Source organism: Amphiprion ocellaris, chromosome 20 (assembly GCF_022539595.1).
Source record: "Amphiprion ocellaris isolate individual 3 ecotype Okinawa chromosome 20, ASM2253959v1, whole genome shotgun sequence".
In the NCBI taxonomy this organism is placed as follows: domain Eukaryota; kingdom Metazoa; phylum Chordata; class Actinopteri; family Pomacentridae; genus Amphiprion; species Amphiprion ocellaris.
Window position 1 is genome coordinate 12548005 of NC_072785.1, and position 18165 is coordinate 12566169.

General features: G+C 38.9%; 1 protein-coding gene across 2 annotated transcripts in view; it reads left to right on the top strand.

The window, feature by feature from the left end:
- Positions 1-17342, top strand: part of rcan3 (regulator of calcineurin 3) — a 47009-nt gene extending 29667 nt beyond the window's left edge. For both annotated transcript variants that reach the window (XM_023295844.3, XM_023295853.3), the window contains 3 exons: positions 6828-7001; positions 9265-9436; positions 14122-17342. In XM_023295844.3, coding sequence (XP_023151612.1) covers positions 6828-7001; positions 9265-9436; positions 14122-14276 — 501 coding nt within the window. In that variant the 3' untranslated portion in view covers positions 14277-17342. The remainder of the gene's footprint in view (positions 1-6827; positions 7002-9264; positions 9437-14121) is intronic.
- Positions 17343-18165: the final 823 nt, after the last annotated feature.

Below are 18165 nucleotides of genomic sequence, written 5' to 3' on the forward strand. Positions count from 1 at the left end.
TTGGCCCTTTGGGGAGGATGGTAATTAAAAATGACGGTCCACACAATTAAAAAATGAATTTTCTTAATTATTCCAACATGATCTATTTTTAGTGTAACACCGTCCCCGACTCACCCTGAGGGTCAGTGGCCTAATTTGTTGGTTTTCACCCAAATCCCATTCAAGCATGAGGGTCTGGATTAGACTGTGCTAAAGCCACGCACGTGTCGTAGAGTTATCCGCCAAAGGAAAAAATGGAAAAAACACAGAATAACCCTTCTTTACGTCCCAATTATGCTCGGTTAATCTTTTCATTTTGATCCAAAACGCCAAATGGTGTAATTCAACATAGAATTGAACAAGCTTGTGGATTATAGTCATGGATTGTGACATCTGAGTGCCAGCATGATTGAAATACTGTACCGGCTTAAATCAGAAAGAAGATCAAAATAGAGCATTGTGACTCAGTCAGTGAGTTTAAATGGTTTTTTTTTTTTTTATGGGCAAATATCAGAATTTTCTTTGACATGAATTATTTTAATGATAGAAAAAATGTTGCAGATCTGTTTTCTGTTTGTTTTAGCTCTTTACTAAATTAAAAGCTTTTCCTGCTTTTCTGTTTTCTGTCATTGCTCATTCAGCTGTTCCAACACTGCAAAGGCTTCTATTTTCAAATCAATTTTGAGATGATTTTGTGATTGTTTTCTGAGTGCTTAGTGGTTTTCAGGCACATGGTTGATAAAAGGAGTGACGGGACGTGTGACTGTGTTTCAGATTATGTGACTTGCTCACTGTCAACTGGTGACAGCGAACAAACAGCTGAATATGCAGGCCTTATTTAACTCCCTAAACCGCACAATGAGCTGACAAATACAACAATGAAAGTCGACAGCATGTAGGAGCTTTTGTGGAACATCACAACTTGAACATAATTTGTTGAGAATAGTGTTTGCGCGGCGCTACTGAAGTCATTTCTCCATCATTTCTGTTTATATGGTGCTAACAGAACAGGATGAACCTGCAGGTTTGCTGATTGTCAGCGATCCTCACACATTAGCGAAACTTAATCTCACCTTTACATACGGTGGGAAAACACTTAAATGACACTCATCTGTCATAGGGTTACAATTCTGCCGCTTTGATTCATTACCTGAAAAGGATGTGAAGCAGATGCGCTGTATATAGTTGTTAATTCTGTGGTTTTGTCAACCCCCCAGGCTCCTGTTTCCCTTCAGCACTGCTCTGTCAATCACTGCTATTTATTGTTGTGCCGCAGATATTTTGTTCGGATGATTGTGTGTCAAGACCACTTGCTGGCTCAGTGCTTGCTGTCTCCCTGTGCTGCTTAATGTGAGTCATGCCCACAGTCATGTCCTGTTGCCGCTGTGATGACAGCCTTTCCATTACCGTCAGGAACATAACTGCCTCATTGCCCAAGAGGCAATCTGCTGAAGGATGGCCTTGCAGCCACCAGAGTGGCTGTAGTTCACTAGTATGCTTTATATCTCTCCATGTTGGAGTTTTATGATCATGGTTTCTTATTTGGGAGGACAAATGTATGTATTGTTATTTTCCCTTAGTATATGTGACCTTTGTTGTACTCCAACAGTGATTTGTTTCACTTTTCGTCATACACTATATATAAAGACTGCAGTTATCCTACTAATAATACAGCACGGTTTCTTTCGTAGAAGGACTGTGGCACATTAGATGCAGCTCATTTGCATTTTCTTCCAGTTTTTCTTTTTCTTTCTTCTATCAGAAGCAATTTATGAGCTGTAAAGAGGACTTTACTGTATATTGTGGTTGTCCTCTTACTGAACTGCAGGAAATATGGCAGTACAATCATGGTACTTTTTGGTGAAAATCTGATAAAAACCCAAAAAACTCGTGAGGTTCCCAAGTCATTCTGACTTCCACAACATTCATTTGTGTTCAAGCATGGGTCACAAGGTGTTTTGGTGTAAAATCTGTCAAAACTAAATGGAAAAGACAGAGAGGAAAGATCTCACGTTGCAAATTTCAGCTTGCATGCTTCCTCTGGCTTGCTCAGTTGTGCAACAGCAGAGCAGAGGTGAAGTGGACAATCTGAGACAGGAAAGGAAGGGAATCCAGGCTGCAGAGGTACACCCTGGATGTTATGTAAAGATGACAAGGAGAAACGTGGTCAGCAATGATGAGCACCCTCGCTGTTTCAATTAAGTCGTCGGCTATTTGAGAGCTGTGACTTCACACCTCCTGCTTTCAACTGTCCCCACCTTAATCACATCAGTTAAAATGTAAGAAGGAATCCTGAAGTACATGATTGCACACACACACACACACACACACACACACACACACACACACACACACACACACACATATATAGAATGTAATGCTTTTCAAAATAATGTTTTCAACCTGAATTCTTCTGAAAATATACCCAATTTCCTCTTATTTTCCATGTTCCGTGAGTTAGTAGCGACTGTGTGGGAGATAAATCATGTTTTTTATCTGGCTTCTTCAGTGGATGTTGTAATCTGTCTTGTTCAGAATGAGAAGTGAGAACATGCTGTTCTCTTGTGCTCTCTCACCTGCTGTCCTACAGTTTCTTGTTCACTGCAAATACAGTAGTAGTTGGATTTTGTGCCATTAAAACCGGTCTGTCTCTGCTCTGTTAGTGGTTATATGCATATTGTATGTTCATGGGTACCTACAGGTCGCTAACTGTGGAAACACAGTAAAGAATCCTCAACACATTGTCTGCATCACACACACACTTACTCACACACATACACAGAGAGAACAAAGGGAGTAGGTCACCCCAGGGAACATAGCGATGGCAGATGAGCAGGCCACTTTTCAGCCATGTGTAACCCAACACCCCTCTCCTCTTCCTCATTTCCCCTCGTCTTCCTCCTCTCATTCCCTCAGGATGTTCACTCATAGAGACCTCGTAAATTAGTGATAAGCACCCTCACTTGTTACGCACCGATCGGCCGTGGGTGTATCAGCCTCAGTGCATGGGGTTAAAAACAAACAGCTCACGCTATTATGGAACATGATCTCTGAGCTTTCCCACATCTCTGCTCATGCCAAAACATCAATTTAGGTTAAGGAAGTAGCCACAGTGTGTGTTTATGTGTGTGCGTCCGTAAATGACTACCTTATCAGTTTTACACACAGCGTTTGATGACATGTGAGTCATAGTGGTTGGCTAAGGCTCATGGAAAATTCACAGTTTCAATAAGGGCTTAAGTGGGTTCTGCATAGAGGCCAAACAAGTGCTTTGTTGTTATTTTCAGGCTAATCATGTTTGTACTCAAATCAGGAGGGTTTTTGAACAAATAATAGGTTAGTGTGAAATGCTCTGAAAAATAAACCAAGCTCATACAATGAAATTTTCACTCTTTCAGGGAAGAGTAATACTTAGTGTGCAGTAATGTTTAGATGGGCGGTACTGCCATAGGGATGCCAGAACACAAGATTTCCCAGCAGAACACTGAATTGTAACAAGATGATCAATGTTATACACCTCACCTGCCAGTGGTTTTAATGTTGTTGTTGATTCATGTACACTACCTTCCCAGGGCTAACAACAGCCAGATAAATACAGGAAGTAGCAAGCAGAAAGTAGTGAATGTTAGACTTCAACATTCATCATAAGAAGAGAAATAAGACTTTACATGAAAGTGGTGAAAAAAATCTACAAATACCAAGTTAAATAGGATCGGATTTGTGAGAGGGAGTGTCCCGGTTTCTCTGGAATGAACAGGGGCTGAGCTTAAAAAAAAAAAAGACACCAAAGTATTTCATTTCCAAGCTGCAACAACACAAATCTGTATTGCAGAGGGTGGCTGTTGGGCCTGTCTAGTACAATGTGTAAAAGCAGAAGAAGCAACTTTTTGACATGCTGCTTATTCTGCTATTTATGCACAACTATGCGGGTGAGGGAATTCATTTTAAATGAGTACACTCTGCTGTCCCGGTGTCGTGATGAGTCACACTCGTTGCTCAGTTTTTGGGATTCTTGCCTTCTAATTGCTGAGTTAGTCGGCATTTCTCCTCATAATGCATAAAAGGAGTCAAGATATTCACACATTCCTGGACTTGACCTCTTTTCTGTGCTTCCTAAGAATGCACCTTGTATGGTGAACTAGAAACCTGACTAAAAATGGTATCAGAGTGCCTGGAGGTGAAGCCAGCTCTGAAGTTCAGTCAGTTATCCTGAGAAGTTTAGCAAGGGAAGAGTAGATGCACTTACATGGGGAGAAAAGCTGGGACTAAAACAAATAGAGAAGGAAGGAGGATTTGGAGTAAAAGTGCTAATCTGCTTATTTTTAAAATCCAGATTGTTTGGCTACAGTGAACAACACACTGCAAAATAAATGTGGTTCACAGCTTGCAGAATCATTTACAACTCTGCATGTGTCAGACAGGGTGACGATGTGATTTCTCCACAGAGGCAGCGTACAGCCTGTATTTTAGAGCATATTTACTACCATTAACTATCACTGCATAGACTTAGCTCTAGTGAAATGGCTCACAAAATAATCTAGCCAATTGCATTTCACTGATGATAGTAAAATGAAACATACATATACAGATTTAACGTGGTTAAAATAAAAATGCCAAACCTTTGCATAATCGAAATTCACCTTTTTTGTCTTAATTATAATTAATGTCTTATTTTGAAAATACAGCAACTGAGCAATGATTTGAAAACATTTTGATGGATATGAATAAGTTTTTACTGATTTCATATTTTTCAGGTCTCAATAAATAAGAATGAGTGGCAGAAAAATTCATACGGCATGTCTTTTTTCAAGAATTTTTTGGACAATTTCAAAGTTAAAGTATGACTTTAACACTGGTACACAGGATCAGAACACCCAAATCTTTATCTCCTGCTTGTAGTTTTGTGATTTACGATATCAAATTGCATAAAGTGTTGTTTTAAATGTGAAACAGCATAAGCAGAGATGTATATGTGCAAAAACCTTTTTAAGGATTCACCAAAAGCTCGCCTGGCTGATAGGACACATAGACAGAACCCAGCACTCATCTCGGTGTGCTGAGTTTATAGATACCTGGTGTCTCCAGTCACCAAGCTGTCACTAATGTACCGAGGCACATCTCACGGCTGACATGCTGCCTGTGTTCCTTCAGGTAACAGGCACCGTTTCCATCCTGGTGAGAGCTGCTGTGTCAGCTCAACAAGGGAAGTGTTGTGGGAGTATTTTAGTTTTCTATCTCCCACAGCCGCTAACAGAAAATAAAAACCTGTTCAGATAAAAACTGTCTCACGGTAACAGAGTTAGAGGCTAATTTGAGAGCAGCACTTAACAGCTGAGACTGATGCCACTGATTGCAAACATGTGGCTTTTAAGACACCAGGCGCATGAATAGAGGAAAGGGAAAAGCAACCGTCCGTCATCCTTTGTGATTCTTGGAAAGATGACTCATTTCTTGGTGAAGTTTTCTCGCTGCTGGGAGATGGTCGGCTAGGAGACAAAGAATAGCATTACTGATTACTCAGAAACCAGCTCTCCCGGCAGCCTTTTTCCTTTTCCTTCTGCCCCCCTACTGAGCTGCTTGATTGAGTTCACAGCTGAGGAGGCCAATTTGGTGCCCATAGAGAGGCCTGAGTTAAAAACAAAAAAACAACAACAGGAGACATGTGGGAATGTATGGGTAATGTTAAAGACAAAGTGTGATGCCTAAGGTGGAAGCAGAGAAAGGAGATAATTACATAAAGAACAAACAAGGAGGAAAAAAAATTTACTGTGAGACAAACAGCACCGGAGAAGATTGCAGGAAAATGACAGGAAGCTGGAAATCAAATTTTTTCCATTAACTTGATAACAAAATGAAATGTGTGCAGAGCAGTTAGAGTCACGTCTTTTGCAGACAAAGGTGTCAAAGAACTTAAATCCCCAAATTTGTTATCTTCTTGGAAAATAATTGAAAAATAATGCATCGACGGCACAAATTGGGTTGGGAATTCATACAAAACACACCAATCAGCCATGGCATTACAACCAACCACTAATGTTTGTTTGTGTAGATATCCTTCATGATGCCAAAACAGCCCTAACTCATCAAGAGGGGCCTCTGTGGGTGTCCTGTGCTGGGATTTTGTCCTTTGGGCCTTGTGGTTTGCAGTGGGGTCTCTGTGGATCCGATTTGTTGATCCCAGGGATGCACAGTTAGATTTAGACTTGAGTTTGGAGGCAGGATCAATACATTGGGCTCTTTGTCATGTTTCACCAGCCTTTCCTGGGCAGTTATTTTTTGGAGTATATAATTGCTGCCGGACCGCCGCTGTCGTGAGGAGTTGTGCTTGATCTGCAGCAATTCTTAGGTGGGTGGTACATGTTGAAATCAAGTCCAAATGAATGCCAGGACCCAACGTTTCCCAGCAGAGCATTGCATTTTTTGATCAATGTTATTCACTTAACCAATTAGTGGTTTTAACCTTGTTGCTAAGCCGTATATATGTATTAAGAACATTTAAAAGCCTTTTTTTTAAGGAAATTTAATATTTATTTGACTGAAATAAAGAAAGTGAAGTGACTGAGATGCTTCAGTGGACATTTTTCCAGAAGGCAACCACTTCTCTGTGTAACTACTGCTGTAACAATTTGTTGGTTCATGGACAAGTGTGGGTGATGAACAACAATTAAATTTTAAACTGTTTATCAAGCCCAAATGTGGACTATTTGTTCTAGTTTGTTTGTTTAAATGTTTTCTACTTGTCACAACATCTGTAGAATATCAGCACATATCCAAGATGCTTCAATCAGGACAGTCAAGTTCAGTCTCTTACCATATTTGTACATTTTTCTGTTTTTTATCTTCTACAGGAGAGGTTTGAGGCATTGTTTAGGATCTACGATGAACAGACAACTTTCCAGATGTTCAAAAGCTTCCGGAGAGTCCGGATCAACTTCAGCACCCCGGAGGCAGCTGCCCGCGCACGCATCGAGCTGCACGAGTCAGAGTTCAACGGCAAGAAGCTGAAACTCTACTTCGCTCAAGTGAGTGTCAGTGAGAGGGTCTGGGAAAGGGCAGGCAGGGGGCCTGGGAGATTGACCATCTGAGGAAGAGCGTTGCTTATTTACATGGAGAGTTATGCCACAGTGCATCGTTTTCTCCAACACATACATGCAAAAACACACACCAAACAGGAAAGACAAACTCGCAGAAAGAGAATGGCACTGACTCTCCTCCCTTCTCCTTTCAGTTTTTCTCTTCTTATACCTTTATTTGTGATGTTCACTTCTCTGAGCCACACCTGACTGCCTCGCCAACCTACGAACCTTCCTGTCAAAACCCATCAGTCACAGGATTGAACGCAAGAACACAATTTTAGATTTCTGTGTATGCGTGTCTGTATTTTGCCTGAGGAGGAGAGAAGGAAAGAAAAGCAAAGTTTCTAGTATGAACACAAAATAAGGGGAACATATCTTCAGTACTGTGTTAAAACTGTTGTTTATAGTCTAGATATTCACTCGTATCTATAAAAGTAAGATTATATTCATCATGAAGTTCACAATCTATAGGTGAAAGGGTCTTGTCTTTTGGGTAAAACGTGGACTTAATTTCATCAAAGTGCAAAAGACCTGTCTAGAAATGTCACTGGGTTGTTGTAAACATTACTTCAACAGCATTTAAATTACTGTATTTCAATGTGAAGCAAGTCCAGAAACCCCAGTCCAGCTTAGGTGCCTTCAAGGTGATGCTTGCTGGGATAATATGTAGCAGCTTTAGTCAATTTAACGCCCCCCTTTATCACAAGCACAACATCAGTCATGACCCCTGCTGCACCTCATAGTACTTTGATGTAAGAGGATTAAGGATTTTACAGATCAGACAGATGTCACATGTAGGTGTTGTAATTACAGCAATTGGCAGCTATCAAAATGCCAAAATCCTTTAATGGGAAAGGGCCTGCAACAAAAGGCTGAAGCTGTTACTGCAAATCTGTTGTGCTTTTCTTTGCTCTTATGGAGCACAATTACATATGCAAGTATGGGAATGTTGTTAGCTATCTCAGTTTGACACACCTTTATAGGCCTCTGCAATAATGATGCGGTTGCTAAATCTGTTTGCAAGAAGTTGTCTACTCGCCGTATATATATTTCTCACAATGTATTGCAATATCCTGTAAAGTACAATGCCAAAAAATATATAATAAACTTCCTATTTCTAATAAAATTGCAGAAACAGGAAATAGCATTTTCTTTATATGTTTTGCAGAGATCAACTATCAGTAAACTGATAGTTCAGCTCTGCAGTAAATCAAAATATTACATTGAAAAATCTTTAATAAAGTGTTAATATGTGCTCAAGAAGAAAATGCACACCACTGTTACACATGAAGATCTACAATATCAAGCAATTATTCACAAACATTTCTGCAGAGTCTCTTAGGAAGAATTGAAAAACAAAAGCTTCTTGTTACAACCCAGCTCATGGGTTAGAACGTAAAATGGAGACTGACAGCAGAATTTTCAAAAATCTGACTTTTAATTTCAATTAATAAATACCTTAAATACATATCTACTAGTTGAAGATAAATAACTACTAGTAGATGACAAATCTAAGAATCAGTGAAAGCATGGTGAGCTCCAGCAGCAAGAGTGTGGTGACACCTTCCCAGATGTGGACGTTAAGATAATTAAACCCATTTAGCACCCATAACTCTTGCACTGTCACTGCAAGACCAGTAGGGTTGCAGAGAGGTGCGACATGCCTGAGATATTTAGCTTTAGAACAATGGATCTTTGTACTTGTCTGTGCATTATGTTGGATGTCATGAAAAGAGATTTTAATATAAAAGCACACATAAATGTAAATGTAAAATTAATAAGATTTCCCCTAAACTTCAGAAGGAAAATGTTGTGATAACTGGGATATAAAACTTTATATAAAGAGCTAGAGATTCATTTCATCTTGTCATTTTAATTTTAAAAAGCAGAAAAATACTGTATACATAATACAGTATAAATAATAAATTTAGTTGTCCATAATTGGTATAGATAATAGGTAAAATAAGTGTTGCTGTTTCCATTTACATGCAATGTCTGCAATTTTATAATTTTCTATACAATTTTAAAAAACTAGAAATTACTGTAAAATTTTATTTTCTCTAAAATTAGGATTTATTGTTTTAAGAACCAAGGAGCTGGCTGGACAGATTAGAAGTAAACACATGAAGGATTTAGTTGCTTCACCAATTTAATTTTGCCTTCATCTCCTCTGTACTCCAGTCCTGATCAGTTGTCCTCTCTCTGATAGATCCAGAACGGCGATGAGGACATCGACAAGTCGTACCTGGCACCTCCACAGCCAGTCAAACAGTTCCTGATCTCACCGCCTGCCTCGCCACCGGTGGGCTGGAGCCAGAGTGAAGACGCTACGCCCGTCATCAACTACGACCTGCTGTGTGCTGTAGCCAAGCTAGGACCTGGTCAGTATTCAGGCTCAACCAACTCATACAGGATGTTCGTACTTACATGTGTGCAACAGTGTGTAACCAAGGTATAAAAAGAACTAATTTGAGTGATTCATCTCTGAACAGTAACCCAGATAAAAACAGGAAATCATTTCATGCACCTCAGCGAGGTGGTATAGAAAGGATGTGTTTCTCGGAAGCAATAAGGACAAGAGAAATGGTGTGAACATTTTTTGAATCATCACTGTTTCACTGCAGGGTTTTGATCCATGTCTACAAAGCAGTGTCTAATTTACCTGCTCATATATGCATTTATAAAACTGATGGCATTTAAAAACATGTTACTCTGCACATGGATTTGATCTGAAGTCTTGAAGCTCATGAATCAAATTCATCGTGTAGGCCATCGTCCGTCAGTGTCCCAGGTGCTTAATCTCTACATGCTGCATTCTGACATCTCTGAGGAAATATGTGTCAGTGTCAATATTTGTGGAGGCGCCTGTGTGTGTGTATGGGTTTGCCAAATCTACACTGATCCCCTCCACCAATCAGTTACAGTCCAATTACAGCCAACATAATTAGACACAGCAGGTCTGCCTAGACTCTGCATAGCAAAGAATAATAAGAGTTTGGAGCATGGTACCATTTTGATGGCACCGCAAACACAAAGTTATGAAATTGTGTGTTTCTTTGGCTCCAGTGTAAGATGAAGCAACTGCCTTACTATATACAGTATTGTTGAGCATTATTTCCATGACCAAGGAGGACATTGTAAAGGAACTGCAGTAGTTTGTGCAATGCAAGTGGATCTTTTGTGCTCTTAATTAGTTTAGACAAGTTATTGTTCATAAGAAAAAAAAATACAGTTTGGCAACATAAAAAGTGTAAAATGTAAAATAAGCTCCTAAAAAGTATATTACTAGGAGTAATTCCCTCTGCAGTGCATCTAAAAAGAACAATTCTGTTCCTTTATTTTTGTGTCTTTGACATGTATCATCAGCTCATGTGGAGGCAAATTTTTTGCCTTGAACCCGTTAGCTTTAGTGTCAGTCTGGTAGCATTACGTTTAACCCTTTCCACCCTGGAGGTCCCTGTACTTGGACCACATTCTGGTTTTAAAACCAGTTGTCATTTTTCGTTTTGTTGCAAGGTTGCAGAATTGAAACCATTCATTCAAGAGGTTGTCTAATACTGCTGCAGCATTATTTACTCTCTGATTTACAGTTTTATTTGAGGTGAAATGAAAAATATTTAGTTTTTGAAGAGTGTTTTGATTCTCATCTGGCATGGTGATGGTGAGAAAGAGACGTGTTGTATTTCAGAATTATCCCAAGTGTTTTATGTCCAGAGATTTTCATTTTGGCCTCTAATTTGTGGAACTCTTACTGACGGAATTTGGGGATGTTTTTCAGAACATTTCCAAAGTACTGTATGTCCTGTATAGCCATTAAGTGCATGTTTAAGACCGTCGTGATTCTAAATTTGAACTCAAATCAGCTGTTTTTTTTTTTTTTTTTTTACAAGCTCGCAAAACTAAAATTAGATCAGTTAAACAGCTAGCCACAGCTGATGAACACCTCTAGAAACAGCTGTCTTTTCAGCTAACAGAACTGACAGCCTGCTTTTGTTTACCTCAGGTTCCATAATTACACATGATGATGTGCTAAATCTGTCACTATTATAATTGGTGGAGCAATCTGAGTTTCAAAAATAGGAATCTTAAATAAACAATGCACCCTAAATTCCTATTATTATTATTATTATTATTATTATTATTATTATTATTATTATTATTATTATTATTATTATTATTATTATTATTATTATTATTATTATGTAGATCAGTTTCAATACATTACACTTTTTGCAGTTTCCATCCCATTTACAGCTTTAACGAGTGTATTGAATGTGAGGGCAGCACAGTTAGATTTGGAAGATTTTAAGATATTTCCCAGCAGCTTTACTCCCTGCAGCATTTTTGCTCAGTAGCCACCTCTGCCTCTGACTGCCTGGTGGACAAGATATCAGGTTGCGGCAACCTTTAGAAAATGTCACAACATCTCCGAAAAGGGAGTGCCATGTCCGCAGTGTTTTCTCATGGTTGCACATGTGCGTATGATAATGCTGATGAAGTGGAAAACGCTGTTTCTATTTGTAATGAGTTAAGCACCCTTATCTTTTTGATTATGGATGGAAAACTTCATTAAACTTTCCCCATCCTCACAAACATTCACACTCAGACACCCTCAGTCCAGCTCAGAGGACCACTTTTGACATGTTCTGCTGTTGCCATAGAAACTCGAGGCATCAGGAAATGGCTTTGTTCTTCGCTTCACATCCTGCCATCTGAAATCAGATTAGCGCAGCTCTGCAGCACAGCGCGCTGACTCCCTCTGTCAACTCCCCGCGGTAACAGCGGGACTCTATTCACTGTCCATCTCTGTGTTTGGCACCACAGTGAAAAGCCACTAGGCCAATTTCCTCCTGTCTGCCAGCTGTCTGATCTCATCTCCATGGCAACTGTGATACAATCTCGCAAGTGTGTGTTTTCAATCCGAGTCCGCTGAGTTTGGCATCTGGGAAAATGGCAGAACTGTTCCAAGGAGAAGTCTTTTTGTTTTCTTTTAAATCCATGTCCTTGAGTGCTGATCTGCTCTTCAACCTTTGAAACACCTGTAGATTATCTTGTGCTGTAACAGAATCCTCACTACTCATAATACCACTCATATTATATATTCTCAATATAGAAGAAATAGCCACAGTAAACAAATAATAAACTAGAAATATTATTCCAACCAGTGCTGCTCTAGCCAATGGGAGCATGTTTTTTAGTCTCTCTATCAACAGCAGTGGAAGATGTAATCAGATTCCCTCAATATTACACCATTTACAGTAGTGTTCTAAATAATCTAATTCATGGATCATTGTATATATTTTCCATACGATTATTGCCATTATTGTTATTACTGATGCCTTAAATTTTAATTTTACATGCTGTCAGCTGTGATCGTCATATTTTATAAGCTGAGCAAAGGTTGTAAAATTTGAATCTGCAAAGTAACTATATATAAACATGGGTAACAACGGAAAAAACAGCATAGCGTGTCTTTGTAAGGTGTTGGGCCACCATGTGCTGCAAGAATAGCTTCGGTGCACCTTGACATTTATTCTGTATCTCGGCTGAAGGGATGGAACACCATTCTCCCAAAAGATTTTCCCTCATTTGGTGATAGGTATATAGGTGATTACTCAGAACAACTTTTATATTAATTTGCCCCTTTAAAGGGACAAGCAGACTGAAACCATGCCAGCAAAATCCTCCCTATAGCAGAGGACATTCCCTCACTGTCGGGGTCAAGGGTTCAGGTTTTTCCTTTAATCTGTCAGCCATCAAATAAACATAGTGGAGTAAAAAGTACAATAATTCCCTCTGAAATTTATTGCATTTATTAAAACTAGTTGTGCATGGAAATACATGTACTGTCTTTTCATATTTATACATCAAGTGACAGCCAAACAAAAATTATAAATACCTCTTGTGTTAACTTTACAACAGCTATACATGACCAGTAATTTATTTTCTCAAGATGAAAGAGCACTATTAAATTACTGACATCTTCCCTGTCATTTGTAAGGCTTGGAAACACAGTGGCTAAAATAATCCAGTATAAAACATTACAAACATTTTCTCCAATGAGTAAAAATAATACTAAAATGGTCATGAAATCCCTCTGCACAATCTGAATTGACCATATTAACTATCATCCCGCAACAAAATGAGCACAAAAATCAGTTAATTTGTAAAAGAGAAAAAGAAACTGTATAGAATATTAAAACAAAGCAAAACAGTATAGCAAATTATAAGATCAGAGTTAAAGATATAATAAATATAAAAACTAGAACATCTGAACGCCATTGAAAAAATGCGTATCTTGAGATTTTTTTTATAAATGTCAGTGGAGGAGGAACTTTTTATTGCGCAAGGAATGCTATTCCAAATGTTTGGAGCTGCTACTGCAAGGGCTTTAATAGGATTTAATATTAGTAAAGTGCCTCAAAATTCCATTTATACTTAGTTATTGTCACAAATTCCATGAAATGACCAAATTCAACAATTTATTACTCTGCTTCTCAGTCCTATTTTCAGTAAGAAATCCACCGATCAGCCACATTATGACCACTGACAGGTGAAGTGAATAACATCAATCATCTTGTTATAATGCAACGTTCAGCTGGGAAGCTTCAGTCCTGACATTTATGCCAGTTGCCACCCTCAGCAGGACAATGCACCCTGACATGCCACAAAACCTGCTCAGGAGTGGCCCAGGGAACACGACAGATCTAAGGTGTTCACCCAGGTTCCACACTCCCCAGATACAAATCTTATTAAGCATCTATGGGAGGATAAGCTTGATCTAGGTAGGTCCCACCCTGCAACCCACAGGACCCAAAGAATTTACTGCCACCATCCCAGTGCCACAGGACATCCCCAAAGGTCCTGTGTCCATGCCCCACTGGGTCAGAGGAGTTTTAGCAGCATAAACACAATATTAGGCAGGTGGTCATAATGCTATGCCTGATAGGTGTATATTCCCATTACTGTAATACTACAATTACTTTCCACCACTACTACTACATCACATGTGGGAATTTAGAGAGAAAATACTTCCCTAGTAACTATTGTTCTTCTCTTTCCGCAGGTGAAAAGTACGAACTACACGCAGGAACAGAGTCCACCCCCAGCGTGGTCGTCCACGTGTGCGAGAGCGAGACAGAGGAGGACGAGGCGGCGCGGCCAAAGCAGCAGATCGTCCAGACCAGACGTCCCGACGGACCCCCCAAAGTCTTCAATTAGAGAGGCCTCCCCACCCCGACACCGGTGCGGCCCCCGACCGCCCCTTAAAACCCGCAACACACCTGCCCTCTCTCTCTCGTCTCTGCACTCACAGAGAGCGTCGATGCCCCTCATTTCAGTTCAACTACAAGCAAAAACACACCAACAAACATTGCTCGAAGACGGTGTTTGTGGGGAGCGTGGCGATGGAATGAGGTGGCTTGAAGGGGATGGATGAGAATCACACACACACTCATCACATTCTGCGGACAGCGTGGGGAGCGGCGGGCACGCTTTGCCTCCACTCCACCAATCCCCCCTCCTTTTCAGCAAGAGGGGTGGAAAAATACCTGTCCCAACGCAGGCACCTGTCACTTATCACACACACTCAGCTCTCATTGCTAGTCCTGCTCAGCAGCTTGGTAGTCAGTTAGCTTGTTAGCCGTACCTCTCCCTATCACTCTCATGTGTACATCTTTGGTTGGGGACAAAAAGACAAGTTTTTGGGGTCTTTTTTTGTTTTTTTTTCCTTTTTTTTCTAACGATAAATTGTGTTTTCAGGTTGTATTTACAGTATGTGTCTATTTTTTTTCTTCTTTTTTCAACCATTTTCATATCTGCTGGTTTGCCGCTTCAGCTTGCATCAAGATTGAGTGTGTGATGTTCCCGCTCTTGTCTGCATGTATATACTGTATTACAAAAAATACGTACAGAAACACAAATACTAACAAGATATATCAAGAAAAAGGAACCTATTTAACATCACACACAGCACAAAGCGCCATACGTGACTAACAAAGTTGTGGTGGTTGTTTGACTTTCTTTTTTTCCTTCCTGTTTTTTTTTTTGTTTTTGCTTTTTATCTTTTTTTTTATTTGGAGAGGTGTTGTTCTTTGCTAAACTACTAGATGTGTATTCTTACTATGTATTTGATACCCCAACACTTTTTGCATGCTTAGTTACTTCTGTAGATGAGGAGCTGAGGTGTTTTTTTTTTTTAAATCGTCGTTTGTGATGACAGGGAAATGGTGTGACGCTTTTGACGTAAGTGCATATTCCCGCACAGAGTTTAAAGTGACGTCTTTTGGGGGAGAGAAAAAAAAAACTAAGCTGGATGGGTTTTTCGCAAGATTGACAGTTGAGAATTCAACTTGATGACAAATTTTCATTTGTCGCTTTTGTTGAGATTTACTGGATTGGAGACAGTTCATCCCTTATTTCTTCAAGAGGATTGGGATGTTTTTTTCTGATTCTGTTTGTTGTAAATCACATCTTTAGTGTCTCATTTATGTTGTTTGAACTAAACCCACTTTCTATGTGTCAGGTTTCCTCTGAAACCTTCTACTGCTTGTTTTGCACTGAGAATCTCTTGATATCTCCGAGCGGGGACTCTTGACGTCTCCTGCTGCTCACCAGAATACTGCACTGCTTTTTTCGCTGTACATAGCTGAGCGATAAATTTGTGGAAATATTTCTTTTAGATATTGCAGTTTACCTGAAAGCATTTTGCGGAGAAAAGGGAAAATTAGGTAGCCTCATGAGATACCAACTGATATACCAACCAAAGCATTCACTCACCTCACATTTTCATCACAGCATAAAATGATTTTTTCTTACTCAGAAACACTGATGTATATTGTTCAACTAAGCAGAAAGAATCATATTTTCACAGCCCTGTTGCAGTACTTTGTATTGCAGTTTTTTCTCATTTTATAGTTACATACTTTTTTGCAGTATATACTTTAGTGGAAACCTGAACAAATCCTCAATTACACTTTTTTGCACCCTACAGTCCCATGTCATATCAGTGTTCTTCACCCGCATTTAATGAAATATTTCAGTGATTCAAAAGCAACATGAACTAATGCTTTTAACCAGGCTTTTGGGTGTCATTGGTGAGTCTAAACCTTGTTTATGCCATTAGGCAGCATGAAATCTAAAGTGAATTTTTTGCTATATAACAATATTAGTAATCAGAAGACAAGTCTGTGTGCATGTGAGCACTTTATTGTTAGTATTTAGTTTGTTTCCTCCACATTGAGAGTCTTTTTTTCGAGACAAAATAGGAAACATTGTATTTCTTCAGTTTTACTTCTTGTGTTTTTTTTTTTCTTTTTCTTTTATCTCAAGCTAAACACCTGGTTAGCCTTTTCACCAGCATATTGCAGTGAGTGAAACACTCCACTTCCTTTTTGCTAGTGTGAACCTTTCAGGCCTTTTGGATCTAGGGGAGTGTACCACTGAAAAGATGTAGACATGCAGTAGGTTTAAAATGAGGTAGGATGACACTACAGAACAAAATCAATACCTTTGTTTTTGTGTTTGTCCACAAAGAAACATTCATCTTATCTTCTGAGAAAGCTAAACAGTTCTTTGAAATGCACCATGTTGGCTGAGTGCACTTTTATTAGCGCTACAGTGAAGCTGTCGCAGTTATCTAAGCAGACAGCAGACTGGTGGAACTGCTGAGGTGGATGTTGATAAAGAGGAAGCAGCAGAGCAGAAGGAAAGACACTCGTGAAGATTTTTTTACTATGTGGTCATGGTGTTTAAAACTGTCGCATTTTGGTCACAGTTGAAAAGAAAATGTATATTTATGTACATATGCCAAGTGTTTTTCTGTTGCTGAGGCCAGTCCCAGTGTGCAGTTTGTTATGGCTTCTCTTGGCAATGTTGTAATGGAAACAAAAAACAAAAAAAAAATGACAAAAATGTGTAACAATAAGTCCTGAAGATGCTCGATCAAAAACCAACTGTCATTGTGTTGTGTTCAACATGGACTCTGTTTGAATGTTTCTTTTATTTCTGGGGAACGTCTACTAAAAAGCTCAATAATACCGTTTGTCACTGTTGTACTGTTTCTGTTGAAATCTGAATATTGTGTCTTGTATTGTAGGAATCCAGAAAACAAAGTAGCAAAACAAGCAATAATTTACAGTTCTATAATACCAGTATGTGTATTTTCATGTTCTGTACTTATTTCTCAGAGATGGTCTCTGTCTCTTACAGTATCCGCTTCTATTTGTGTAGTATAATAGTCATTTGTTTCACATAGAAAAATACATAAAGACTTATTCTTAAAAGAAATGTTTAGTGTTGTTTATTTTAGGTGGGTCTTGACTTTAGGAGCTACACCTGGGATACAAACACAGACACTGGAGTTCCAGATGCATGTGGATTAAGCAGAAAGTAGATCAAATAAATAGTTTATAAATGTAGCATTTGTTAAGCTCAGTGTTCAGATTGCATGACATTTATTTGAAAATGACTCACAAGCCCGTTTGTGATAGTAAGATAAATGTATAGAGATGTGTAAAGCAGCCACATGATGCAAAATTCATTTTCATCCACTAAAGTAATTTAGAGTTGGATTTAAAGCTACAGACACTGTAACAGCTCATTGGGAACAGTGATAAAACCAGGAGTATCCTATCTGTTTACATTAATTTATTTACATTAACAAAAAGGGGTATAATATAGGACCTTTAAAAGAAATTTCAAAGATTGCTAAGCAAAACTAACAAACCACAACCATTTTTAAAGCATTTCCAGAGTCTTTTAAAGGTTTAAAACTTATTTCCATATCCAAGACTGTAGTAATTACTCTTTCTTTTTACACTTCTATCACGTGAAACAAAATTAAAGTTTTAGAAGTACGCAGTTTAACAGTAGCAGATACCGTTTTTCACATTTGTCTTTTCATACATGCTCCAAAACATGGAAAGAGATGTCAGTCCCAGCTACTGTCTTTTTGTGAAAGAGGAAAAACAAAAATAAAATCGGAAAATTGATTATTTTTTTCATGCAGTGGACAAGATATTAGTCATCCAGATACGCAGAAGAGTTTCTACAAATGGAAATATCACCAAAACTGTAAGTGTTGCTAACTGCTTGTTAGCCAGGCTAGAGG